The 26,755-nt window shown below is 38.6% G+C and overlaps 1 protein-coding gene across 6 annotated transcripts; it reads left to right on the forward strand.

Annotated features, from left to right (window-relative positions):
• The first annotated feature begins 6,367 nt into the window (after window positions 1-6,367).
• LCA5 (lebercilin LCA5) lies at window positions 6,368-26,007 on the forward strand. 6 transcript variants are annotated; one of them, XM_052781660.1, is made up of 9 exons: window positions 6,376-6,504; window positions 7,624-9,866; window positions 12,475-12,854; window positions 15,348-15,877; window positions 17,374-17,511; window positions 18,783-18,879; window positions 19,995-20,140; window positions 22,040-22,172; window positions 23,972-26,007. In XM_052781660.1, exons 3-9 carry the CDS (start codon window positions 12,656-12,658, stop codon window positions 24,766-24,768), a joined length of 2,040 nt encoding a protein of 679 aa, XP_052637620.1. In that variant the 5' UTR covers window positions 6,376-6,504; window positions 7,624-9,866; window positions 12,475-12,655; the 3' UTR covers window positions 24,769-26,007. The 6 variants fall into 6 exon arrangements, with proteins under 6 accessions (XP_052637618.1, XP_052637620.1, XP_052637622.1 ...); XM_052781661.1 differs by lacking the exon at window positions 6,376-6,504 and having other exon boundaries at window positions 7,472-7,722; window positions 9,825-9,866; XM_052781658.1 differs by lacking the exon at window positions 7,624-9,866 and having other exon boundaries at window positions 6,368-6,504.
• The last annotated feature ends 748 nt before the right edge of the window (window positions 26,008-26,755 follow it).

A 26,755-nucleotide genomic window follows, 5' to 3' on the forward strand; every position in this document is an offset into this window, starting at 1 on the left:
TAGCCTTTGTAAACATCCCTCGTGCAGTCCTTCAATCTGTCTGAGCAGGTCCAGGATCTTTCCTTAACTATCTGAAACATCCCTCCCCTGTTTGTTCACCTGCAGTCCAGGGCTGGTTCAGTCACTGTCCTTGCTTTTCCGCCGACTACACAGTGATTGATCTCATTATTTACTAGGTCTTAGGAGAGGATTGACAGTTTCGGTTATAAAAACAGAAAGGAAAAAAACAGCCAGAAAGCAGTCTTCATCAATCAAAGCATCCTTGAAGCACAGTATGGAGGCACGACATGAATAATAGAATATTCTAGCTTTTTTATTGCCAAAAAAAAGTTAAACTACTGCAGATCCTGAGAAGAGGAAAAGGGTGTTGGTTTAATGTTATTTAATTCCAATACAAGAGAATTCCAGTAAGCTGATTCATACATTGCAAGAGTTTATACACTTGAAGCTGTAAAGGCTCAGACTTACCCTAAACAGGATTTTAACAAATTAAGGTAATTAAGTCAAGAACGCTGTCTCCAAGCTGCTGTCCTAATCAGTGGTGCCCAAAGTTCCCAAGACAGGTGTTCTGCTCAGAGGCATCTCAGTCTTCACAGCGATGGGCAGCTCGGGGCGTACCTCATGGATAACTTCAGGTCTGCCTACACTCCCTTAACAACTTGACTTGGGAGGCGCATCCAGAAATCCAAGGACCCAAGTTTCAACTCCCTCCTCTAACTGAGTGGGCACAAATCTCTACCTCCTCCTTGCCCAAAGTCTGTGACACATAAGACTGTGGGCTGAGATGTTGGCACTTCTCCTCCCTCACTGGAAGCATTCCATTTTACATTAAAAAAAAAAAAAAAAATTGATGACACAATCAGATGCCTAGAAGCAGTGTGAGTTGCCTAGGTCTCTTTCTGAGTCTAACACTAATAATCAAGACGTGTTTATACTTTGAATGAAGATTTTTTTTAAGGGGAAGATTTTTCTTCGTCCCTATACGATGCTTGTGTAACTGGGACAATGAAAATGTTTACAAAGCAGTCGCATTCAACACTGAGGCCAAATTTATTTTGATATAACATCCATTCTCCTTACTGGTTTCACAGATACACTTGACCTTATTTCTCTACAACATAATTTATATCACTAAACTCTACAGAGACAGAACAAAATTCATTTGCTATCCTAGCAATAGAAATGAATTTTAAAGCCAAAAGAGATGGATGTTCAGAAGCAACACACATTGCTTTTGATTAAAGAATATGTCAACATTATTTGGTCACTGCATTTTTTTTTGTCAAGGACTAATACACATATTGTGAATATGATATTGTAGATTATGCAAAAGCAGCAGAAACAAGTCCACAGATACCACATTTGTCCTTCAAAAACTGGTTTTCTGGAAGAATGTTACTAAAACCTTCGAAGAACAAATGCAGCATTTAACATAAAACTGCCAGATCCTGAACAATCTGCATGAAATTTTCCTCCCAGCAGCATATGTCTTCTGGAGAAAGATGTCCTTAACTGAAACGTCTCCTTTAAATTATATTTTTTTCTAATCAAACATTCAATACTTGTTTCCTCAGCATCTTCTCCACCTTCCCAGGCTTTACTGGGCTTTTTTGTTATTTAAATTGCTTATAAAATACTTGTTGCTAGCCCATAAGCAATAATTACCTTGTTTTAATTTGAGCCCTTGTTAAAACACACTTATAGCCATAACATGAGCAGTTAAAGCTTCATATTGTAGCAATGGAACACCTTATTTTATTATGTGGAAGTGTTAATTCATCACTTTGTGAATTATATTCCTGTGATTCACCACCAACCACTTTCATTATTCACCTAGTATTTCTCCACAAGGCAGTTGTGAGCTCAGAATCTAAGCAGGTATACTAATACAATGAATTCTGACAAATTTGTAAAATCTCTGAAATCAGCTCGTGAAGTATACATAAATGTTTCTTTCATTGCACTATATTTTCCCTTTAATATTTCAATATTTCCCAGCCTTGGAAAATTGTATTGTTAAAAACAATTCCCCATGAACAATGCCCAACGTGCTTCTTTTATACATCTTCAAGTTCAGCTGAGTTCACGGAAGCCCATTCTCCGTTGCCTGTCAGAGACACAAAAGGGGTGTCAGTAACGCTGTAGCAGCTCCAATGCCACTGCAGTCAAGAGAATGCTCAAGAAAATCCCCTTGAGGGGTTTGCAACTAGTCATAGTATGAGAAGTGACAGCAATAGACATTCTTTCAAAGAATTACAACACTACGTCGTAAAAGGTGAGCGGTCACTTTTCAGCAGATGACTCGGGAGCACTTGAGAAAAGAAACAGCGAAAAGATTTCAGGTCACTTTAGAGTCCAGGGCATGGGAGACAAGTCTTGAAAGTGATCTTGGGCTTCTCATTTCTCAAGGTAGGTGAGCATGCAGAAAGAAAAGCAGCTGGCCTCCAACAAAACCACAGCTTATTTTGACAAATGCATTAAAAAGTACAAGGAGACCATGAATATTTATAGCATCGAAACAGACTGACATTTAATTTTATTTGCATTAGAATTTAAAATATTTTGATGACATGATTGCAGATAACTGAGAGCAAAGGGAAGCATGTGCTCATAGACAACGTATCTTTTATGCAGGAGAATATTCCAACATATGCTAAGGAAAAAACCTTCAGCTGGACCCTAGCTACATCCATACTCATGCTCTAATACAGAGATCTCAGTCATATCGTGGGCCACCTTTATAGCAGTGGAGAAAGGGAACAAGTATCTACCTGGCTGCTGGAAACAGCAGCCTGAACTGACACTCTTGGCTACCCAGATCGGCGGAACTGCTTTGATCCAAAATCTCTTTAGTGTAAATTCCGGGATTTTGAACAAAGCTTTTCTGCAAGTGCGGATGCAAGATACTACCTCTGGTGTATACGTAGAGAGATGCGTATAAATGTTTATGCATCTGTCCCAACGTGCAAGGCAGTGTCATATAGCCTATTCTGAGGGAAAGCATCAGAAAACGTGAAGGCTGAAGGAGCCAAAAGGGATCTTCTTTGGTATTTCACAATCCATCTGATCGTTTTCACCAGCCTTTGATCTTTTACAAAAATTGAGTGTCTAAGTCTGAATCTCACAGCCAAGCTTCACATCATGCCGTACTCCTGGTTAAAGCAAGCAGCATGTCGCTTTGGCTCCCTCATTTGTATCATCGTGCGTTCGTTAAGTCCCCACTTTTTCAAGAAGTTATGGTACTCAAAGCAATACCATGAAGATTTTCCCTTTCCAAATTTGAACACCATCTTTGTTCTGGCAATTCAGGGAACCTGTTTTATCCATCGCATTAGATACAGTCATTGTAATAGTTCCCGCCCCGTATGCCACAGCCATTGCTACGGTGCAGTGGAAATCAATAGCATTTTTTCTATGCATCAGGGATTTCCCATCGATATTTACGTGTAACAATTAAATGAGCAAGGGTTCCACTCATCTGAATAAGCCCGAGGGCTTTATCCCTTTTGGCACGTCTGGGAATATCAAACTGCATGACACTATGACCTGATTTATTTTTTGAAGGTTTCCACCCTCCTTTCTGAAGCAGCCCTTCCCTCACTTAAGCTCTGCGGCTAGGGCGATTCCTTTCAAGCCTTCTACTTCCCCTCCAGTTCTTGAATGAAACACTGTGTTTCAACGACATTCCCGTCCAAGCAAGCAGTTAAGACATCAGATTTGCTTTATACAGACAGAAGAAAACTGCAAAACATTATTTCTTGCTCAGGTGATTCATGTATTTGTCCTGTCCAAGGGAATGTGAAATACCACACCATTTATCTGCACTGTATCAACTGTTACGTAGAGGACAATACCTTAAATATATTATTTGTAGGTTTTAGATTAACAAACTTCGATCAATTAATACCTATGCCGATATTGCACAATATCTGATTTTATTCCAGTTCAGCAGCCAATTCAAGTATGTCAGCATTATTCTGGATGGAGCAGTTGATGGAGAAGTCCGATGAGATGTCATTTGTTCTGAACAAGAGGCCTGTATTCAGTACAATCCAATACCTGTGTTCAATACCTGTATTAAATATACATACTGCCTAAATTCAATACCTGTATTACCTATAATCAGTAACTAATGATAAGTTAGTTGCTAACCAAGCCCCAAATGGTTAGTCATGACAATTAGTCTATAAATTATCAACACAAAAAAGTCTCTTCCACATTTTTTAATGCTTTCTCTTGTGTTTTTTTTTTAATTGCTTTTTCTGCTTATAATTTTCCTAGCTACAGTGGGCATGGAGATGGATTATGAATCCCTTTCATCCTATTTACAGCAGCAACAGCATTTCAGATTCTGGCCTGGCCTGCTGCCAGATACAAGCAATACATTTCCTCCAGTTGCAAGCAATAAAATTATTCCATCTTTGTTATTCTACATTTCCCTGGATCTTTTTGAAGGACATCAATGATTCTCTGCCAGCATTGCTGTGATGAATTATATGCTTTAGCTGTTTAGCACAAGGGTGAGCTATACAAAGCCACAGGAGGATGAATTTAAAAAATGATCCACCAATTTTTGTTGTTTTTTTAAACCAATTTCATAATAGTAATGCAAATATAACAAAAAATATTAAGTGCAATTAGGGACACAATCAAAATTAGGAAATTCACAGACTGGTTGTTGGGGTTTTTTACATGCTTCATGCCTGTTTTCTGGGATTTTAGGATCAAAAAATTAACAGCTCCATTCAGCTTGGGAGACTCCACGTCAGGTCTACGCCTCCCAGGTGCTTTCATGCTTTTGAAATTCCTGTTTCCATCTCCTCTTCTTTTACAGGAGTTCATGCTGATACGTTTATGATTGCACTTGAGCCTACTCATTAAATTACATTTTCAAGATTTTTAAGCATATTCAGAGTTCTTGTGCACAATGTGTGTGTCAGTTTCGAGAATCTCTCAATTCTGACTTTCATAACCATGAATTAATTTTTTTTATTTTTCCATTGAAATGGATACCATTTTTCCTCCTAAAATTTATATTCTGGGGGGGATGGCAATATTTTAATTTCAAGTGCATTAAAACTGTATCTTCTCACATATTTTCTTATATTTTATTGTGAAGAAGATGAGGTTTTTTGCCTGAAAACATTACCATGGTTAACAAAACTGGTACCTTGCCCTGCTTCCTCCAGGTTTTTTTATTTTCATTTAGTGGTCAACGAGCATTAATTTTGAACATTCGGAACTGTGGAGAGACGGTTCTGTCAAGCGCAAATCTGTCTTCCTCTCAACAATGTCCCATTTATGCCTTCCCGTGCAGGCAGGTTATAACTTTCATATGAAATGTTCTGCTTCATCCTGCTCCACCCAAATTCTTATGTCACTTCCATCGCTGTGCTACCATAACATAGTTCATTGGTAAGTTAAGTGAGGCAAGCAAGATCTGCTATTTCTTTTTCCCTTCCTCTCTCCAGAAAGAAGTTTGCTTAACTTTGTTATTAAAGGTTAGCATTAGAAAAAAAAAGAAACAGCAGTAACTTGGAGTAATAAAAGCCGAGGTTTAGAAACTCTCTTACTTCTTTGTGGAATAAAACACAACAGCCTTGTCAAATTGGGCCTGCCTTGGAATTCAAGCTTATTTGTTAGCTTTCACCAGTATTTTTATCCTTTTGTCAGTATAATTCATTTTGCTTTAAGTTCTGGGGTATTTTATAATTTGATAGCATTCCTCTTTTTTTCTTTCCGCCTGGTTTAGGCAAGTTTTGCTTTTAAGTGACATCACACACACAGAGCGCACGTGCACAGACAGACATGTATGTATGCATAAAACCTGCCACATACTGTTTATTCACCTAGCTTCCCATCCTACTTCAGTATTAAAGCCAAGACTATTTTTTCCCTTTTTTCTCTCATCTCTGATCAGCCGTTACTCCCGGACGTTGCTCTGATCCAAAGCCGCACTTTCAAACCCCAGACGTCGGCAGGTGCCCGCGCCTTCCCTCCATCCCACTCCTCGGAGGGGTTACGAGTGGGGTGTCTCGCTACCACGCCACGGGTGCTAGCACGGAGGCGGGCTGCTGCCGCCCCCGGCCCCCCCGGCCCCCTCTCCCATCTCGCCCCGAACGCCTCCTTCGATTCCACACACACGCCCCTACAAAACCAAGATGGCGGCGCCAGGCCACGGCCCTCGGAGCCCGCCGCACCGGGAGACGCCGGCCGCGCCCGAGCGTTGAGCCACGCCTCCGCTGCAGCGCCTCAACCAATCAGCAGCCGGGATGTAGCCTTCCACCAATGGGTAGAGCGGTTTCCCCTCGGCCGCCGCCAGCCCCACCGTACCAATCAGCCGCCGGGAGGCGCGGCGCGCCGTCGAGCTGGCAGGACGGGTAGCCAATGGCTGACGACGAGATCCCGCCTCCTCCTCCGCTCCGTTGCTGGGGCAGCCGCTATCAATACCCCCGCGCTCTGCCGCGGCGGCCCCTTTAAGCGTCGCTTGGCAACGGCGGGCAGGTACCGCTGGCGGCGCCGGGCCGGGCCGGGCCGGGCCGAGCGGGGTATTGCGGGGCGGAGGGGGGAGCAGGACCGGGACCGGGCCTAGGCCGAGCCGCCGGGGGGGGAGGGGGGTGTGCTGGGATCCGCAGCTGCGGTTCTCTACTCCCGACGCGCCGTGTGGGCCGGGCTCACCGGCCCGGTCCCGGGGGAGTCGGCGGGGAGGGTGGCTGGGCCCCCGGGGCTCCCAGCGGCGGTGTTGGGGCGCGGAGGGAGGGGAGGCTTCGTCCCGAGCAGCGGCGGGTGGCAGGGAGCAGGCCTTCCCAACGGCCGTGTGCGGGGCGGGGGGGGGGGGAGCAGGGAGTGCGGCGTCCCTTTCCTCAGAAGTCGTTTATTGCAGGGTTAAACGATGGCCCTTAAAAGGTACTCTCACGTGCGGTTGTTAGTTGTTGTAAAAAGCCTTACTTAAAAATAGTATTCGGTAAGAGCTTTAAGAACTTCTCCCCAGTCAAGGAAAATTGCTTGCTTACCCTTTGGGGACTGGAGAGCTGCCTTCGGGAATGGGAAAGTTGAACTGGGTAAGTCTACGCACGCTGGAGGCATAGGCAGAAATACCAGCGAGGGCCTGGGCCTCCTCGGTAGAGGATTTGGAAACATAAATCTCTTTCCCTGGTTGTAGGACTGGCCTATTTGGACTGCCGTTTCCTCATCTCCGACCTGGGACTTTTTCATTTTGAGATCCGCTGATGAAAGTTACGCTAAGTGTTACTGTCACGGCGTCAGATAAATTTAACATTGGCTTTTAAAACCATACAGCGTTTTAATTCGCCAAAAGCTGGTAAACCTAGAAGAAATGCATACAGTGAAGTCAGCAGCTGCAGAAAGCTTCCCTAATAAAATATTTGCTCCTCACTGAAGCCTCATCAGTGAACATGTTTTGATGTGATACAAGTAAATTCTTTTGCTCCTCTCTTTTCCGTGAAAACTGCAATATTTGGATTGAAAAAGATGGGTGGAGGAAGAAGAGGGAGACAAATTTCTTTTGAAGTTATTCTTAAGTTCAGCACTTTAATAATGTGGATTGATGCTTTTGTACCTGTCTGAACCTGGCTTTCTTGCACTGTCCCTCTCTCAGAATAGGTGGAAAAACTGCCTGGACCATTAGAGTTCAGCATTTGTACTCAGAAAGTGTCATATGGTGCCCAGTAAAAGCATGTAGCAGCTTCTGGTCTTAGAAAGGTATTAAGATTGAAAAGGACTTAAAGAGTTTTGTGAGTTTTGCATTACTGAACTAAGCTCTGGGTGTACTGTGAGAGAATTACTGAGTAATTTTCCTGTCTCTCTATTGCTTAATCCCTGTAATCAGTTGTTCAATTTCTGTTTCTGTGATTTACTTAGGAGCGATGGGGAGACAGTATTCTGTTCACCATTGCAGTTGTTTTGTGCTCTCTATTTTGTCTGTCATGTGCTTTGCAGTGACCTGGAGCTTGACTGTTTTTTGTAATAATAAGCATGTTTTCAATACAAAATATGTAAATAATAGCAATAGTAGAAGTTGCTGAAGTGAAGGAGCATGAAATTCTGGAAACAAAACTGTTTCTAAAGTTTGTGCAAGTCCCAGATTTACTGCAGCCATTCTATACTGATCTGATCTTGATGCACTAGGCTTCTAAAAGCACGTGTGGAGCTCTTGAGGGGGAGGGGGTTGGGGTTTTGGTGGTGGTGGAGCTGAGTAGACCCACTGCTAACCCACAGTGTTTCACTCCTCACAAACTTATTAAATGTACCAAGGGAAAATAGATATCTATGTGGTTCTTACTCATACGAGTTGAACTTATTTTATAGTCAACTCAAACTAGTTGGTAACAGTTGAAAAGTCAATGAACCAAAGCGGTTCTTAATTAGACAGTCCTTAGGCTAACTGAAGTAAAACTCAAATATCCTAGTGATTCATTTATTCTCAAGATAAACTGTGCATTTTTTATGTTAATCAAATTACATTATAAACTGAATTTGGCAGGACTTGACAGACTAAGGTTTCTTGTTTTGTATGGAAAATATGATAGTATTGCCAATTTATAAAACTGAAAACAATTTGAAGATTCAGAAAATGTTTCTGGTGATTCCTCAAGGGAGCTTTTATTGATTCGCCTTTTTCAATTTGTTGTCAGTCCGTTGCTTTTCAAAGTGCTTCCATCAAAAATTACTGTTCATTTATGTTACTGTATGTCAAAACGATACTTGGCAAAATATTCTCAAAAGTGAGAAATATCCAGTACAGAAGTGATGGATAATTCTAATCCTCCAGTTCTTACAATTTGTCTGTTTTAAATACACTGAGTTATGAAAAGCATTCTTCAAAAAGATTATTGCCTCTTCAGTGAACACTTGTGGGACTATAAAATAACTGATGAGCTTTAAGTCAGTAAGTGAAAGTGAGTGTTCTTATTTTAATGTATATATAATTAGACATCTTAATGATTGAACTGTAGGCATTTATGTCTTCCTGAAATGAAGTCCCATTTGTTTTGATTCATATTTGTTTTTTCAAGAAAGTCTGTGCATGATGATTTCTTTCTGTCCTTCCGTGTCCTGCAGGCAGACAAAATGAGGGTGTATCTTGGCTATATCTACGCTGTTGAAGATAGTTGCCCCATAGAGTAATCCTTGCCTCCACGCAGGGCTAGGTTAACGCCTCGAGATGTGGTGGTGCCTCTAACATTGATGTGCCCACTCCAGGAGCGCAGGACTCCTCTGGATGCCACGTGTGGCCCTGGGACAGACTTGCACCCAAGTAACAGACTAGGTTGCTTGAATTCCCACCAGTTTGTTTTATTCAGCATGTTGTTATGAGCAAAACAGGGAACACATCTTAGATGCAGAGCCAACAGTTGATTGTTAGTCTAATTAAAATCTTAACAGTCTAACCAAAGATTTGGTGTTAGTCCAGATATGAACATGGTCAAGCTATATATGGTTACAGTGGTATAGGCACAAACTCTAGAACCAAACCCTTTCTCTGGTGTTATCTTTGCCCACACACTCTCCCTCTGGGATTTGACTGGCTTCAGCTGGGAGGGGGAAGTCTTTACAGCAGGTCATCAGCATCCCAAATCCTTCCCTGGCAGGAGGAGGATGGTGATGGTTTCTTCCTCCTTGACTTGGGATCATTTTTATATGCTTGTTAACACACCGTGCACCTTGCTCTTTATTCTGTTCTATTCTATTAATTGATTCATGGTTCCACATTACATCTGAATTTACTACATGTGGTGTGTTTTACATATGTTGAGTACTTGTTCTTTGTTCTGTATGTTGCCTATAAAACTGGTTTTACCCAGCTCCCAAGACTGTGTCCGTTGATGACCAGTAATTGAGCACAGGTGAGATGTTACAGCTTAGGGGCCCAGTACTGTCCTGCGTTCGTGCTTTCAGGCCCCTGCAGTCTCCCCATGCCTGTACTCCTCTATGCTGCGTTTCTGCAAGCGTTGTAGATGGTTCACTCTGCACAGAATAACTACTTGTTATTGCTGTCTGTTAGTTATAAATGTAACAGTAGATGCTAGAGAATTGTACAAAGCTAAGCAAAAAGCTGAAACAAATTAGGTAAGTTCCCTGGTTGTGAAATAATGTTGTTGCAGCTAAATAAGCTATAGCGAAGCTCCAGGCACCTGAGATGAGGTCAGACAAAGTCTAACAATTTTTGTGCCCCATGTTAGCTGGAAATGAAGCCTGTGGCTTCAATGACACCACCACACTTCGTGTGGATTACAAATGCAACTTCTATTCTTAATCTTTTTTTTCAGTCAGGATGACTGTAGTAACATGAGGTCTGTGTTACAGCCGCCCAGAGTACTATTTTTATATTTTACGTTATTTTAGTGTTTTAATGTAAACACATTGGTTTATACCTTAGTTTATATTTTTTGCATTCCCTGAGATTCTGTCCTGTGGAGACAGAACTGATACAGTCTTGCCTGTACACCCTCTAGAGAACAGGTTGTCGCCAAAACTCTGCTTGTGTTTCAGTTTGGGCTTGGTTTGCTCTTTGAGGAGCAAAATAACATACATTCTGCACAGATGTTTGTGAGGCCAGGACTTAGGAGTGGAGCCGTTTGGGAGTAGGGATGCACCCCGATATGTTCTAATATTCTTACATGATCTTAGTTTTGCACTCATGAGCATGTCTGAGGGTCTTCATTACACTTAAAGACAAACAAGATAATACGGTTACGGTTAGGTATATACTTTTGAAATGTCTTTAAGAACTGCGTTATTTCAGAAGAAAAAAGAACAGTCATTACTGATCATTTGAATGCTCACAATAACTGACACCTTCCAGCATGTGTTTAGCAATCTCTAAGCATAGCTTGTCTTCTTTCTGGGCTTTGCAGTGCAATTTTAGTTTTCATCAGAATCCTCTCTGACATAAGTTTTAGGTGTGTAATTTATTTGGACCACTTTGAAAATATTTAGGTGCTTAAAAAGCACTATTTTGGAAAGTTACTCCCTGAGTAAAGAAAAACACTCTCTTCCAAATAATTCAATATTAATTTCCCAGCAGCTTCCCAGTTTAGAAATCTGTTGGGATATTTATTCCTCTAATTCCTTCTGTATAGATTATGAGGGCAAATGGATTCCAGTCACTGGGGAGAGAGTTGTGCTAACAGTGAGCTGGGCCAGAAAGCTTGAATTTGTAATGAAAACTGTCTTGGCAGCTGACATTTCTGTTCTGCTTGGCTATGCAATTCTGCATGTATAGACAGTGGAATAGAAGGCTGAGAAGCATGCTACGTTTATTTTATTGGGAAATAATACAGTGAAAAATTTACAGCTCGTTTACAGGTATGTTGTATTCCCTGCAGTGTAGAGGAGTTTTGATTGAAAGCTGCTCAATTTTTTGTGTGTAGTTTGCTTTACCATTTAGAAATGGGTGTGGAGCTTATGTCATTCAACAGGCAGAACCGATGGGCTCTGATGCAAGTTCTGTTTATTCACCCATTAGAAGCTTGATGTCCTGAAGTTGGACTGAAGGCAGGTAGATGGTGAAATAAGCTTGAGAGCTGTGAAGTGGTGAGAGAGGCAGAAGACGTGGGAGGCTGAGCGTAGTCAGTAAAATAATTCCTAAACTGATGAGGAAAACTTTGGGTATATTTGCTCCATTATATTCTCAGGAAGTGTCTCCAAAAAAGGTAAAATCACCTTATTTTGCGTGAGATTAGGGGGTTTTTCAGTTTACATTAAAAGACAGGCTGCAGGAGCAGCCCTTCTCGTTTTATACCTGCTGCAGATGTAATGTTTACCATATACCAGCAGTGTGGTCTCTCTTATCAGATACAAAAAACCCAAAAGGCTACATCTGCATTTTCCTATAAAGCACATGACACAAATGTGTGTGCTTCTGCCAGTTCTTGAAGGCATGAAACACTACAGATGTTGTGGGGTATGAGACTACTTTCCGGGGCAAAGGCTGTGATACGTAGCTACAGTCTCATTAGGAGTTAGGGACAGAATGTCCTCCAGAAAAACAGGACAACTGATTTTCAAGCCCATTATTTAACATCATTGGAGTGTCAGAAATTGAGATATGGAAGATTTAGTCAAATTCTACAAATATCTCAGTTCTAGTTGCATGAATAAGTTGTTAATTCATTTGGTTAAAAAATTCTAAAATGTGTTTAAATTAGTTTCCTGAATAGCATCAAACCCTCTCTCTAACCTGGGAGTAATTTCTTATTCTAGATTTAGCTGTCTAATTTTCTGATTTCTCTTTTGGGGATGAAGTGCCTCAAACTACTGAGTGTAATACTAGTAGCATTCCTAGAGTGTGATGTCTGTCACATTTAATATAAATAATAAGGCTAATGTAGCACAGCACGTGGCATAAGGTTATAGGAATCCTGAATAATTTTACAGGATTTTTTTACCTTTCTTTCTTAACTAAAGAGGAAAACCATTCTCACTTTTTTCTCTCTCTCTAAATTGTTACAGAAAAATGCATTCTGAATGATAACTACTGCTTGCTGAACTGAACTGCAAAGATCTCATGCTTTGGAGATGAAGATAAACCCAAGGAAATAATCCAGCTGCTGCCATTGTGGCAACTGAAAGATCCTTTGTGTCAAAATGAACAGTCTTTGAGAAAAATCTGGAAAGCCATTAAATCTGAAAAATGGGAGAAAGAGTAAGGAGCCCAGATTCTGAACATGACAGGAAATCAGAGGGGGATAAAAATAGTGACTCCTATTATTCAGATGAAGATAATGCATCTCGTTCATCTGGCCAGTCGCCAACACTAAGCTATCCATCTACAAGCCAAGAAAAAAGAGATCACAAAACACAAACTTCAAACAGCCTTGTGCACTACCAAGGTAGGTAGATAGCAGAAATTGCTGGTTTGTAACTGCGCTAAAGAGTTGATTATCTCTGAAAGCTGAAATAAAAGTGGGAAACTACCATTATGAAAATCTACAAATAAGGTTCACGTGAATTGTGCTACAGATGGCGGGTAGACCATAACAGCTCCGTTGAAAACTGAAATTAACCTGTTCCTCCATAAGGAGGACTTTTGGTGATTTTCAGAATTATTCATATTTTTCATAACTAGTGAACGTGGCTCTTATACTAGCCTTTTGTTGAATCATGCTGATGCTTTCCTTTTGTCTTTGACAAAAATACTTTAGGCCAAGGACTCAAGGCAAGTCCTTACTATGCAGTCAGTAAAAGAGAGACAATTGTTAAAATTTCTCTGACAAAATACCCCTAAAGATCTCTCTCCTGTGGAAGTCTAACTGACTAAGCTTTACAGTGTAATACTGGGTACTTTCAAAAAAATAAACAAATGAAAAGACCACTAATGTGGCAAGAGAGAAAATGTGTTTGGTGAAAGTTAGATGCGTGTGGAAATTCAAAAGAAAGTTTTTCTTGGTCCTTCTTTGAGGGTAAAATATCTCCAATTTGAGATGAAGTAGCTCCACCTTTAGCTCCCTCACACACACCTCACCCACATAAGCTGCTTTCTTGGCTGAGATTGTGGGGAAGTGAACATCCCTACAAAAAGGGAGAGAATGGTTATACAGGTCCTGGGCTGAAGTAGGGATGTGAAGCTTCTCTGCTACACTTCGAGAGCTTGATCTAAATAATTGCACGCATTTTCTGGTGAAGTCAGAGCATATCCTGCCTTTCTCAAGCAAGTGCTCTATTTCATTCGTAAGTGCTTGATACCGTATTAATTCTTTGGTCAACATTATGATCTAGAGTGTGCCAGAAGATCTAACCGTAAATATTGAAGTTGCCCAGGGAGCCCGTCTCTTCAGATCCTTGACAATGTTGGTGTCCTGGTGCAACTGGTGTTTTGCCGAGCTTCTGTGTGTTCAGAAGTGGCATCTGCTCCACAGCAGTCATGGGTTAGCTTTCTGGGAAACAAAAACTGCAGTTCCACTGTGCTATTTAATTTGGAGGGGGCAAACGAATGACTAGCTCTTTGATTACATAGCCAGAATTGAACATACTTATTACATGGAGGTATTGTGAATGTCATGTTGTTCTTGAAGGACACTGTTCCCCAATTTAGCTATATGGTCAAAAGTGCAAACTTGGTATTGGAATTTTCTATTCTGCCCTAAATGTGGAGAAATTCTTGAAGGGGCTGGAAGTCTAGGGTTAATGGGAATTCCCTTAGTTGGTGATAGGAGTGGCATCATTCCTGCAGTGCATGTATTAAATAATCTTTTCACACCTGAATGTGACATAAGAGTTCTTTGTAAAGCAAAAAAACCCCTTCTTTTATTTGCCCAAGCTGTGGAAAAAATGAGCATCAAGCAGAAAACAAATGAGTATTTGTGCAAAATGTTTAGAGGAAATAAGAAGATATTTTAAAGCTGTTATTTTTGCTGTAAAATACTCTGTAGAATAGAAACATGGTGAGCGCCAAAGAGGAGGAAGAATTTGCTGTCACACACACTCGCTGTCTGTGTATAGGTAACTGCACTACTGCTGTATCCCAGCTTTCAAGCCTGAATTATAATCTGCTGCTCAGTATGTTTCTTCCTAACACTGATGTACCTTAATGAATTATGCAGTCTCTATATATTCAGTTGTTTTAAGAGATATTTTTGGTGGATTATATGCTTCATTCTTTGAGTGTGGGTTGAGAGGCAAATAAGATAGAAACAAAATGTTTAGCCTTTATCTGTGGGTATGACAATAAAATAATAATATCAAATAGGAATGCAAGTGATGCATACTGGTAATCAAATAAGGATACTGTGTGGAAAATAACTTGTGATACAAGAATAAATTATTTAGGGGAGAACTGAATTTTCATGGGATTTATAATTTTGCTTTGGAGGCTTTTTGCATTGAGCCTTTGAAATCTGCTGTTTTGTCTGTAAGCATGGCAGCTGGATTCGAAAACACTACTGCATTTGTCTGAGAGAAATACATCTTGCATAATACGTGACTAGCTAACGCTCAGCTAATTGTTGCCATTTTAAAAGCATTTGATAATATTGTATGCGTAAGAGTACAGTATTTCTAAAATGTTTTAATAAACATCAAATATTAACAAAATATGACTGTTATTTCTGATACAATTTGCAGATGATTACTTTACAATGGTCCTATATTAATGGTTGCAAATATTACTTCTCACAGTCAGATCACAGACATAAATCTCCATTTTTTTATCAATCAAGAAGCATAAGTCTATCATATATATGCCTTTTATTGTCTGGTTTGAAAGCTGCAATCTCTGCTAAGTACTGTAAAATTGTTTCAGGCAGAGCTTTATTCCAAGAAGGGTGTCTGAATAGGCAAACTGCATTGTGTTACAGTAAACATGCTTTTTATTTTTCCTTTCTTAGCCACAAAGAAATTGGGTTCCAAATATGCACCAAGCAAAAGAGGGACGCAGTGGGGTTTCCGTTCTCAGAGCCTCACTAGGGATTCTCCTGCAAAAGATATAGATCTTGTTACAAAAAGAGTTCTTTCAGCTAGGCTGCTGAAAATCAATGAGCTCCGAAATGAACTGACTGAACTCCACATCAAACTAGATGAGCTGCAGAAGGAAAACAGGGCACTGAAAAGGCTTCAGCACAGGCAGGAGAAAGCCTTGAATAAGTTTGAAGATACGGAAAACGAAATCTCTCAGCTCCTTGCTCGGCACAACAATGAGATTAGAATACTAAGGGAGCGCCTACGAAAATCTCAAGAGAGAGAACGTGCAACTGAGAGACGTCTGAAAGATTCGGAAGATGAACTGTACAGAACAAAAACTGTCTTGCAGAAACTGAAGAAGCTGTCTGCAGATAAGCACCTTGCCGAAAGAGATGACCTGGCAAAGAAACTAGCCTATGCAGAGAGCAGGCTAGAGGACAGTGAAAAAAGAATTAAGGTGAGATGACTTTCTTTTTGTAAGAAACTCTGGTACAGATATTTCGTACCATAAAGAGCTTCATGAACTGTATTTTTTCACAGTTGTGGAGCAAACAGAAAATAATTATTTTTTTTTTTACACATAAGTAGCATCAAGTAAATTATTTCCAAGGTGATTATATAGTTATATACTTGGTATTTGTGCATTCGAATTTCTGTTTACAAATTAAGTATATTTTTGTCAGAATATATCCCGTGGACTTTTGCTTTTAAGTGTTTTTATAACTACTAGTAATGTTTCAGGAATGCATGCAGCTGTAATACAACTTTATGCAATCTAATTTATCGGCTTGGAGGGGAAACGTGTTAAAAATTTTCTGGGTATTTAGGGAACTGTATACTAAAATTCTAAAAACCACATATATAGTAATTCTTTTTCAGTTTCGTGAACTGCATTCATGCAGTGTTTGATTGTCCACTATTCTGTGCATCTGAGAGCTGAGCTGAACAAAATTACAGAAATTTTTTTAATACTGAAATTTTTTTAGTACTGAAATGAGCTTTAGAACACTTTACAGGTATCCATTGTAAGAATTTTGTGCAATATATTTTAATTTTGTTCAGCAAAAATGTTTACGTTTTTGTAAACATGTCTAAAACCCTCATCTTAAAAATAATTATGTTAACACTATTAAACTGTTGGTAGTTGTATGCAATACTATTTTTAGCTGAAGTTATGTTGGTCATTAAAATGGTGTTAAATTTTGGTGTCTATATTAGTAATTAAACCTAAATTACATTACAGAGATAATGTAGTTGTGTAATTGGGAAATCCAGAGGATTAAGCTGGAAACTAAGCTTTCATAAAATAAATCCCAAAATACCAAGATACATACTGCTGAGTTACCCAAATCATCTCACCCTGTAGTGTCACCATCTGGCATCTGTAGTCTTACGATCAGGTATTTCAGCATTTGTGGTACTGGATAATGTTAAAATGAATCATGCTCTAAAAAGTAAGGGATTTTCTTCTGCTTTTTTTCCTTCTCTCATCATCACAGGTTCACTTAAAACAGCTATTGCGAGATGAGGGTATGTAAATGAAATCACAATCACAAATTTGTTTCTAGGAGAAAGGTTAAAAAATATTTCTTGTCTTCTTCCTTCTAATCCTGCACTTTCAGGGAGGTATTCTGTTTCTTAACCATCAGTTTGAGATTTGTTTTAGAGATCTGGAGGTCCACTGTGCCAAGAGGTTGCAGAAAATAGTGTGTGTTCCCATTATGTCCTCAAATCACCTCTCAGTACTCCAGAAGGATGAGCTGCAGCATCTGCAGGTGCTCTGTCTGCCCCCTCAAAGTTAGGATTAAGGGTTTAAGTGTATTCAGTGTTACAGCAATGGTGGAGCCGGTATCTGAATCCAAGACGCTGGTTTACTGTAATTTTATTTAAGTAATTTGACTATTAAAAAAGTACTTCGGTTATTAAAATAATATTATTTCATTTTAATTGAAGGATCTGGAAAAAAATCTTGAATTGAGTGGTAGCAGTTTTCAACGAGAGTTACATTCAAAGAAGAAAAAGATGTATGAGGCTCAAGAAGAAAATAGAGTTCTCCAAGAAGAGCTTCATCAACTAAATCAGAAGCTGAAGGTAAAATGTGAAGCAATACAAGTTGCTAACCTTGTTCTGGCATTTTATCTTTGGAAGTATCTGTAATCAGGTTTGAATAGTTTACCAGTGACTGCACTCTCTGGTGTGTGCTTAATTATATACCACACGTGAGTTCTTTTCCTGCTTTAAATTGAAATGTTCTGTGCTCTGCCCCTACAGTGTTTATAACAGGAATGCCTCTACGTTAATCATTATTGTTAGCACTAGTTAAGAAAAGCAAGATCAAGTACATAGCCAAACATTGCGATTAAACCACAAGTTCTACTGGAAAATTAGGTTTTGAAGGCTTGAATTTAAAAATAAATCTGCAGGTATATACAGTACTTTATGTTACTAAGGTACTTGCATTACAGTAGGTTTGTGTAAAGATTAATTTCATGTATTTGTGATATCGACGTGTGTTGCTAAATTTGTGCAAAGGTTTATTTGCATCCCCCCACCCCATCATTGCCCAAATTCTAAATTTAAAGACTGAAAATACTGTTGTGTTAGACCTAGTCAGTTTATCTTTAGAAAAAATAATTAAATAAGACTTGAGCTAAAGTACTTAGTTGCTAGGAGAATTTCCTTGAAACCCCAAGTCTCAGACATATAATGGAGATGCACCAGTTTACCACCTTACTAGCTATCAAGCAAGTAGCGTTAGTAACTCAAAAACTTACTTGTTTAAAGTGTTTTAAGCCTGATTTGTTAGTGGAGAGTTTAATATTTTGAAAATATTTTCATTATCTCATGATTTCTGATAACTCACTGTTCACTTCTGTACTTTATTCAATAAATGTCATGAAAGAAGAATATGTCTCTACCTCTATGATGCAGTGGGCCTCTGCTCCGTGGTACTGACATGCCCTGTGACAAGTAACATTGCTAGCATTGAAATGCTTAACTCTTTACAATACTGAAAATTCAGTTGTGCAATCTATACATACATTGTAAGTCTTATTCAGATTTATGGCATTTAGTTTTATTTTCACTACACGGATGCTTCCCCCCCCCCCCCCCCCCCCCGCAAATATTTTGTTAATGAGTTTGGGGAGGGGAGGAAGTACTATCTGCTTTTTTATAGCATAAGCAAAGTTAGGAACGTGATTGTTCTCCTTAAAACATTGGATGTAATTATTGATTACTCTATATTACAACATATTACTCTATATTACAACATATATTTTTAATTTAATTTACAGCTTTGCTAGTGACTAGTAAACGAAATGTTAGTAACTCATTGTTATACCTGCCTCTTTCATTCACAGGAAAAAGAAAGAGAACTTGAAGCAAAAAATATATATGCTAATCGTATGTTGAAGCTATCACCGAGAAAAGACACGGATATTATACAAAGAAAAAGAGGTAACTTATATAAAGCAATAAAGGCAGAAAAATTAATAGCGACGCGTTTGACCCTACCACTGCTTGTTCAAGAACGTTTCCTTTTTCGCACTGCTTTCAGCACTGGTTACAAAGAAGGGCACTTTGTTTGTTTGGCTATTCTCTAACTGCAGCAGAACCAAAACCCAGTTCTTCATCAAACAGTGTTCTTAACTCCTTTAATACCAGATGTTCCTGCGTGAAGGAGGAGGGGAAGATTGTTTAGTAAATTCTCTTAATAGAGCATAGATAATGTCTACATGACAATAAATTACAGAGGCTTTAAAAATATGTAACTTCACTACTATGAATATTTTGGTGATTTTTTTATTTTTTTACTAATTCAAATTTACTGTCTGTCAGATGAGCTGCACTCTTTTATTTTTCCCTCAAAGAGTACGTCTGTCCCAGAGCAATATCTTCGAAAAGTATCAGTGCAGTGATTTCTTCTGGCGTGACAAGGCAGCCTCAAGTCTTATGCTACCCATATAAATATGTGTGTCTATATGTGTGTCTCTGTGTGTACTCAGACTATTTTCACTGGATCAGTAGAATCTACTTGTCAGAGGAAGCAGGAATTTACGGGACTGTTTTAAATATTTAATGCCAGCATTTCAAACAGTTTGTCTGCTGCTCATTTTATTATAGATACCCTACTATCATTCCATTTTGGGTTCAGAGTTTTTTAAATGTCATTCCATAGACATAAGTGTATGTGTTTCAAAGATGCAAATAAGTGAATTTTCATTTTATGAGTTTGCTTCTCGACATGTAGCTTCTGTGACAAGCAGTAAGATGAACAAGATATTTTGCGGGGATTTTTTAACAGATACTCAGTATACTGTAATGACTTTATAAGTAGCTTTAAGGCTAGGGGTTTTATTATTCTTTTCAGTAGAAGTTTTGCATGCAATTTTTTTTTAATTAGCTTTAACAGATGCTGAAAACAACTGTGTGAAACTTGTCAATACCTTCCACTTCCATTGGCTCCAATACAGTCTTTTATGTTTGCTGCAAATCATTAAAAATGAGAGATAGCTGTATTGTGGGATATTTTCAAGTGAAAACATGATTTAATTAGTTTGTATTTTCTACAGCCAACAACCAAAATATTAAAAAAGGAGCACAGCTCACAAAAGGTGTACAGACCAGTGGATACTTCTCACCAGTAGAATTTCTTCCCGAATCAGAACTTGTCTGTGGTGACACAGTAAACAAGAAAGAAGGAATTCTTCCTAAAATAGTGAGTTCCGTAATAATTTGAGATTTGCTCCAGATAACTCACCTATTAGACTGAATGTTTAATGCAGAGCTTGTACATTTACACATATTTTCTAAAATATAAGTATATAGAAAATATAATTTAGAAAACATTCTGATCTTTAAGAGGAACTTTACCCTTACAGAAATATCATTCTCCATTTTGTGACACTTAGTTCATCATATTCTATGTCTTACTGATAACCGTTAACTCAATCTGTTTCTTTTTCTGCCACTGTCGTTTCTTTGAAGTTTTTAAGACTACATTTTGGTTTTCTCCCTTTTTCTTTATTTCTAATTCTTATTTGAGCAATCTGTTGTAACAGCGCTGGCTGCCTTGTGTCTCTTTTTGCTTTGGTCTTAATTATGGTTTCTTTTTACTTTCCAGATTTATTTCACAATGCATAAATCTAACACTTCCTCTTATTGTCATAGTGCTGGTATTTCTTCTGTCATTTTTCCAGCTTTGTGAATATGGTTGGATTTTTTTGTTTTTCCATTTCCCTTTTTATGATAAAATAGTACCATTAGAAGTATTGCTAATAATTCTGTGACCTCAGGCTAAAATCAATGAGATTTGTAAGGTATGACAAATCTGAGTGACACAGATTCTGGTACAAGTTGTACAAATTCTGATTATATAAGGCTAGGACTATTTGTCAAAATAACGCTCTGATGATGGTCTTGACTGGCTTCCTGGTAGGACTGAAGCTTTTTCATGGCTGTTTCATTCGTATGTTCTCTCTTCCAAAATCCTTTCTGTAAGTATGGATGTAGTTTAATATATACATTCTTCCAGCATATACTTCGGTGTGTGAGTTACGGAACCGCACAGTTGGTACAAGTGCAGCTCATGGAGTCCAACTATATGTCATCTTACAAACCTCTCTAGTACATGTATGGCTATTGCTTTAAGTAACGTAAATTAGATTTGGGTAGCCTGTGCTTTCATGAGTTTTCTAAGTGAAGCATTTTAAATACTTGGCCACCATCTCTTTTATGAAGTTGTTGGGGTTTTTTTTAAACATAATAATGATAGTCTTGTACAGGAAGGAAAAATAATTGGAAGTTGTTTTGGCTAATAGTCATATTTTCTTTGTTCTTTAAGTAGTAACTGTTTCTCTTCTTTCTCTTAGAAGTGTATTTTAATCTAGAAGCTTATTTTGCTCTAAAATAAGCACAAGCTACAAAGTTAGCACCCACATGTTGGATTACGCTGGCTTTCTCTTCACTTCACTGCCACTACTTTTCTGTGTTAGTGATTTTTACTGCTGACATTAGTATCTTTTCTGCTTAATCGGAAGTTAATCAGAAAGTTCTTTCCTTTTAAATGTGGGTGTATACGCATTAACTGAATTTTTCAGCAAAGATTAAACCTTACTCTTTCACTGTTTGTTACTTAATACTTCATAAGACTGTGAAACTGAATCTACAACCCACTCACTTGAGTCAAAAGATCAGACTGTGGAAATAGAGGGTAACTAATTGTTTGCTTGTTAAAAGAATAAGGTGATGGGGTCTGGCCTTCTGTTAAAGTCCTTGAAAAAGACAACTTCTGACTTCTAAAGAGAACTGCCCTAACACAGTGATAATTTTGCTTTATGATATCAGAGCTGCAACTTTCCTGAAATGCATAATACAGAGTAGAGTTGATTGTCTATTCATTTTGTTTCAGGTGCATAAAACTATGCTAGAGGTGATAAGATTTTAGGGCCAAAACCCTAGGTTGTCAAATCTGATTTAGTTTAGATGACTTGCTCATTTTTATGTTTAATGGTAAGAATGTGATTTCAGAATGACATAGAAGTTCATATGATTTTGTTTGTTTGTTTTATTGATTATTTTCGCCCAATAGTTTCAGTTTTGTATTAATTTATTTCAGGAAAAAGAAACTCAAGACAAGGGATGGAAAGAGCAAGCAGACCTCCTCAGACAAGACCAAGACAGGGACGAGAAACTGAAACGTTTTCCGGAGATACAGGCTTTAGAGGAGAGGGGTCTAAAACTTCGCGATGGTAAGGAAATGGGCAGCTGAAGGCTGGAAAATACACCATAGAATACTAATCAAGTGAGGCTTCTAGTTTCTTGTGAGAAGAGCAAAATGATTTTGCAGAGATCACTACAGTGGAAAATTATTTTCAGTTACATTATGCAAAGAGAATCAGAAAGAAATACGGGATATAGAATAATCTGTGCCCTGTACTCAGCTGTGATTAAGTATGCAGCAGCAAAAAATGCTGTCCATGAAAAAGTATTGAAGCCTGAGAGATTTTGCTTTACAAAATAAGAATGGCATAGCAGGTAAATGCTGATGTTATTGAAGTAGGCAGTAGATTTTTATTATTGTAGAACAAATCTGCTTTTCTTAATATGGCCTGTTTTTTCAGTACATATCTACTTCACTTGTATCATTTGAAATTGTAGTTTCTCTTTTCACTTGTGGTTATCTGAATTATTTGGTGTGGCTATTTGAGTAATGCCAGTTTTATTGTTATCTTTTAATATTGCTTTTTTATTCATTTGGTTTTCACATCTTAATGACTTACATTCACAAGTCTCTTAATCTAAAGTATTTTAGATGGACTGCATCCTGTCATGTTAAAATACTCTTTCAGTGATTATAGTTAATGAACAGTAACACTTACTCTAGATGACAAGGAAGAATTCTAAAGATTTATAGTTGCTTTCAGAGGTAAATTCTGTGAAAAATCTTCTACCTCCACTGGCATCAGTGCACAAGTTATATAAGCGAAGAATCTGCTCTGTTATGTCTCTGGGTAAGATGATTTGACCACCTTACCCATCTTACAGTATAAGCTTATATTTTCCCCACCTTACATACAGAAAGGTAGCTCCTTACTTAATTTGGTATAGTGATATGCTATTGAAAAAAGTATATATTAAAAATATTAACTGAACTGTTGCAGTTATTTCTGTAAGCTTGATCTGAAGTACAATAGATAACATGCAACTTGATGAAAACATCAGTCAGAAATTTGAATAAAGTGTTCAAAGGGGAATGCCAGTATGTCGAAGGGGCCAAGCAGTTGTATTCAACTTTTGGCCAAACACAAGTCTGTTGTCTTGATAGAAAAATATTTTGAAGAGAGAAATATTTGAGAAGCTTCCTTTTTCTTGTACACATAAGTATTTGCAGGTTCTATCTAGAAGTTTATGACTGTTTTGCACCTTTGGTGTCCCTTTATAGCTATGCAAACTCGCATTTGGTATTTGCACAGACACTCTCATTGAGTTCACGTGGTGACACAGAGAACGCTCATGTGAAGGTGTTTTCTGTATGCAGCAGATGCAGTATATTTAAATCATTCACTACTTGAAACCGGTAATGACTCCTTTGACTTTGTGGCCTGATAGCTTCACAGGAGTAGTTCCCTTTATGGAAAAAAACTGAAACATATATCCCAGAACCATCCTAATGTCAGTGGTGCTGACAAAAATAAAGTACTGTGCAAGTCAGAACTATTAAAAGCAGTGATGTTGTATTCATTTTCATTCCCACCCAGGAAATGGGAAGGCAATTGGCAGAAATGAAATTCCTCTGAAAATTCTAAAACATGAATAATGCCCTTATCCCTTTGGAAGATGACAGTGAACTGTTATATCTTAGCAGAGAAGCTGGTGTGAATTTAGTTGTAATTTTTGAATAATTTGTTTTTTCAGTAGGGAAACCATATTATGTATAGAAGAGTATATTAAAAACTCAATGGCTTTTGCTTGCATTATTTTCAAAATAATCTTTTAAAGGCATTTTAAAACTAAACCATTTTAAATAATGTTTAAACATTTCCTGCAGAGTGGGAAAGGGAAGAATATGACAAAATGAAAAAAGAAAGCAGCTTTTTATTGGATAAAGAAGAGAAAACAAAGATGGAGACAGAAATCCACAAACCTGAAGTAGAGAGAGAAAGCACTGAAATGCTGGAAGAGCGGCGAAAAAGAGAGTTCCTGCTTACTAAAATGCAAGAAATTGATAGAGAAACGCAAAATATAACAAACGTGAAACCTGCTTCCCAAGCACCACTCATAAATACAGCAAGAAAGTCTGATTCCCTGGAGAAAAAAGAAAAAACTAATCAATTATTTGAGATTCCCGGGAAGGTTACTAATGGATTTCCTGCAGATGACAGCCAGGATGATGCCACAAGAGCACAAGGGCAGAAGCAACGAAATCTAAGGACTGTAGATTTAAGTAGTAAGTTGACATTTGGTAGTTATGTACCTTCCTTTGGGAAAGGATCGGGGAGACTGAGTTGGCTTACTCAAAAAAGTGACAACTTGGAAGAAAATGTTAAGGAAAATGCAGATTTCAATAGTAAGAAAGAAAAAAAGTCCAATTTAATGGAGCAACTCTTTGGAAGCAGTGCCAGTACCATTCTTTCTAAAAGTAACGATACAACACCTTTTGACATAGATTGGGACTCTAGTAATACTCTTCTTGTCGATAAAAACAGTAAAGTCAAAGAAGACAATGAGCTTTTTGGTGAAGGAAGAAACCTAAACAGACACCGTTTGCAACACACTACAAGCAAGCCAGGAGTTAAGACCCTTGGTTCTTTAGAGGATGAAATTGAAGAAGTAATCTTACAATGATCATATTTTTGTATGTTTCATATGTAAATACTGAAAAAATATTTTCATGTAATATTTATTAGATACAGATTTGAAACATTTCAGATATATTGTAAAGCCTTATGAAGGAATAATTTACATAAATGGGAATATGTATAGAGGAAAGATGCACTTTGATAAAACAGCCTAACCTACATGCAGGAAATTTCGTCTGAAATGTAATATCCAAATACAGACCTTGGAGATCTGGCAGTGACTCTTTTGGCAGAAAGACAGGGAAGGTGTCCTGAGGGACTTTGATAGATGAGGTAGGTGCTGGCTGGCTGCTTCAGTCAATCAGAGAAGATGCTTTTGCCCCAACTTGGGCTTCAGACCGACTGTCCCTGTTGCCGTGTGGCACCATCTGACTTGTGCAGCTGTGGCCTGGGGTCCACGAGGCTCGGCAGCGCAGAGCTGATAGGGATGCTGTAGGAATGGAAGGACTTGCAGAGGCTTACGCTCACTTGCGCCCTTTGCTCACGTTCTCTCTCGCACCCTTTGTGCTCCCTCTCCCTCTTGCTCTCTTGTGCACTCTCTCTCTCACTCTTGCCCTTTGCTTGCTCTCGCCCTCTCTCTCTCGCCATCGCTCTCTAAATTTTTGAGACTTACTGATGTGTAATGGTATGTTAAGTAAAATTACACGTCTCACAAGGGAGCATTATTATTTACTGCAGAATAAGTTGGCTAAGAAGTCGGCAAGCTTTTACGTGGCAGCCCTGGCATTCAGGGCAGCTACTAGATGAGGATCTCTGGCTAGCCAGCACAGGAATTGTTGGGGTTTTTTTACACGTAGGCTGCTCACAGTACACTGCTTTTCATTTGGAGTACTTCTTTTAGGCGTCAGATACTTTCTTTTTCAGGCACTCGGAGAGCCTCTTAACTGTGTCACGAGAAGGCACGTGTAACATCAGTGTCATGAAATGGATAGAAGAGACGTACCTAGAACAAAGGCTCAGGTAGAAAGAGAATATTCTACACTGCAATCATGTTATCTCAGAAGAACATCAACAGAAAGAAAATTAACTCAGGAACAGCTGATCTCTCTTCTGCATAGGTTTTCTGTAGACCTTACCACCAAGTTTGTCTAACTCTTCTCATATATTCAGGTTATATTTATTATATAATGCCATTTTTTGTAATTTCTGAATTTTCTATGTAAAATTCCAATTATTACTAAGTCATTTTTTAACAAAATGGTTTTATTAAATGACTTGAGTAAAATTTTTGTGTGTAGATCATCTTTAACAAAAAGTTCTGACTTTTTATATCACATTATTGATACTGGGTGGCGGGGCGGAGAATTGGTAGCAACATTGCTAATTATGTTATTCACTGCATGGTACCATGTACACAGAGAAAAAGGTAGGCAATGAAGGATTTAGCAGAGGCATTCCAGAAAATAAGCTGAAGATCATTCCTTACTAGAACAACAGGTTTTGAAATGCCTCTCTGATAGGCTCCCTATGAGCCTGGTTCAAAACATACTAAAGTACAGAGAAGAATTCTCATGATTTCAAGATGCTTTGAGCCAAGATTTCTCTGAACACAATGGCTCTTCTGAAAAGAAAGGCTGGTGTCTGCATCATGCAATAGTTTTGTTTGCTCCCTGATTCAGAAAGAAAATTAGTCACAGATCCAGACCCAGTGTGTGGGACCGTTCTCACTAGGCACCCTGTAGTGAAGAGCAACTCAACTCATGTTCACCTGCTTGCTTACAGTCCCAATTATATTGATTATAATATTAGAGAATTGAGCTGGTTCATTTTGCTTGCAGATGGTCAGAATATCAGGACAATTCTGACCAGCAACAGTGAATTTAACTATCTGTGTTACTCTTCCACAATTACTTTTTTGGGGGGAATACTGTGGTGTAAGACATAGAAGTCTGTGGGTAAACACTGTGGGTGTTTCTGAGTGGATGGTTATTTGTCTTAACTTTCTTGTCCTAATTGTGGGTGACTGCTGCCCT

Source organism: Harpia harpyja, chromosome 3, assembly GCF_026419915.1.
Source record: "Harpia harpyja isolate bHarHar1 chromosome 3, bHarHar1 primary haplotype, whole genome shotgun sequence".
NCBI classification, from domain to species: Eukaryota; Metazoa; Chordata; class Aves; order Accipitriformes; family Accipitridae; genus Harpia; species Harpia harpyja.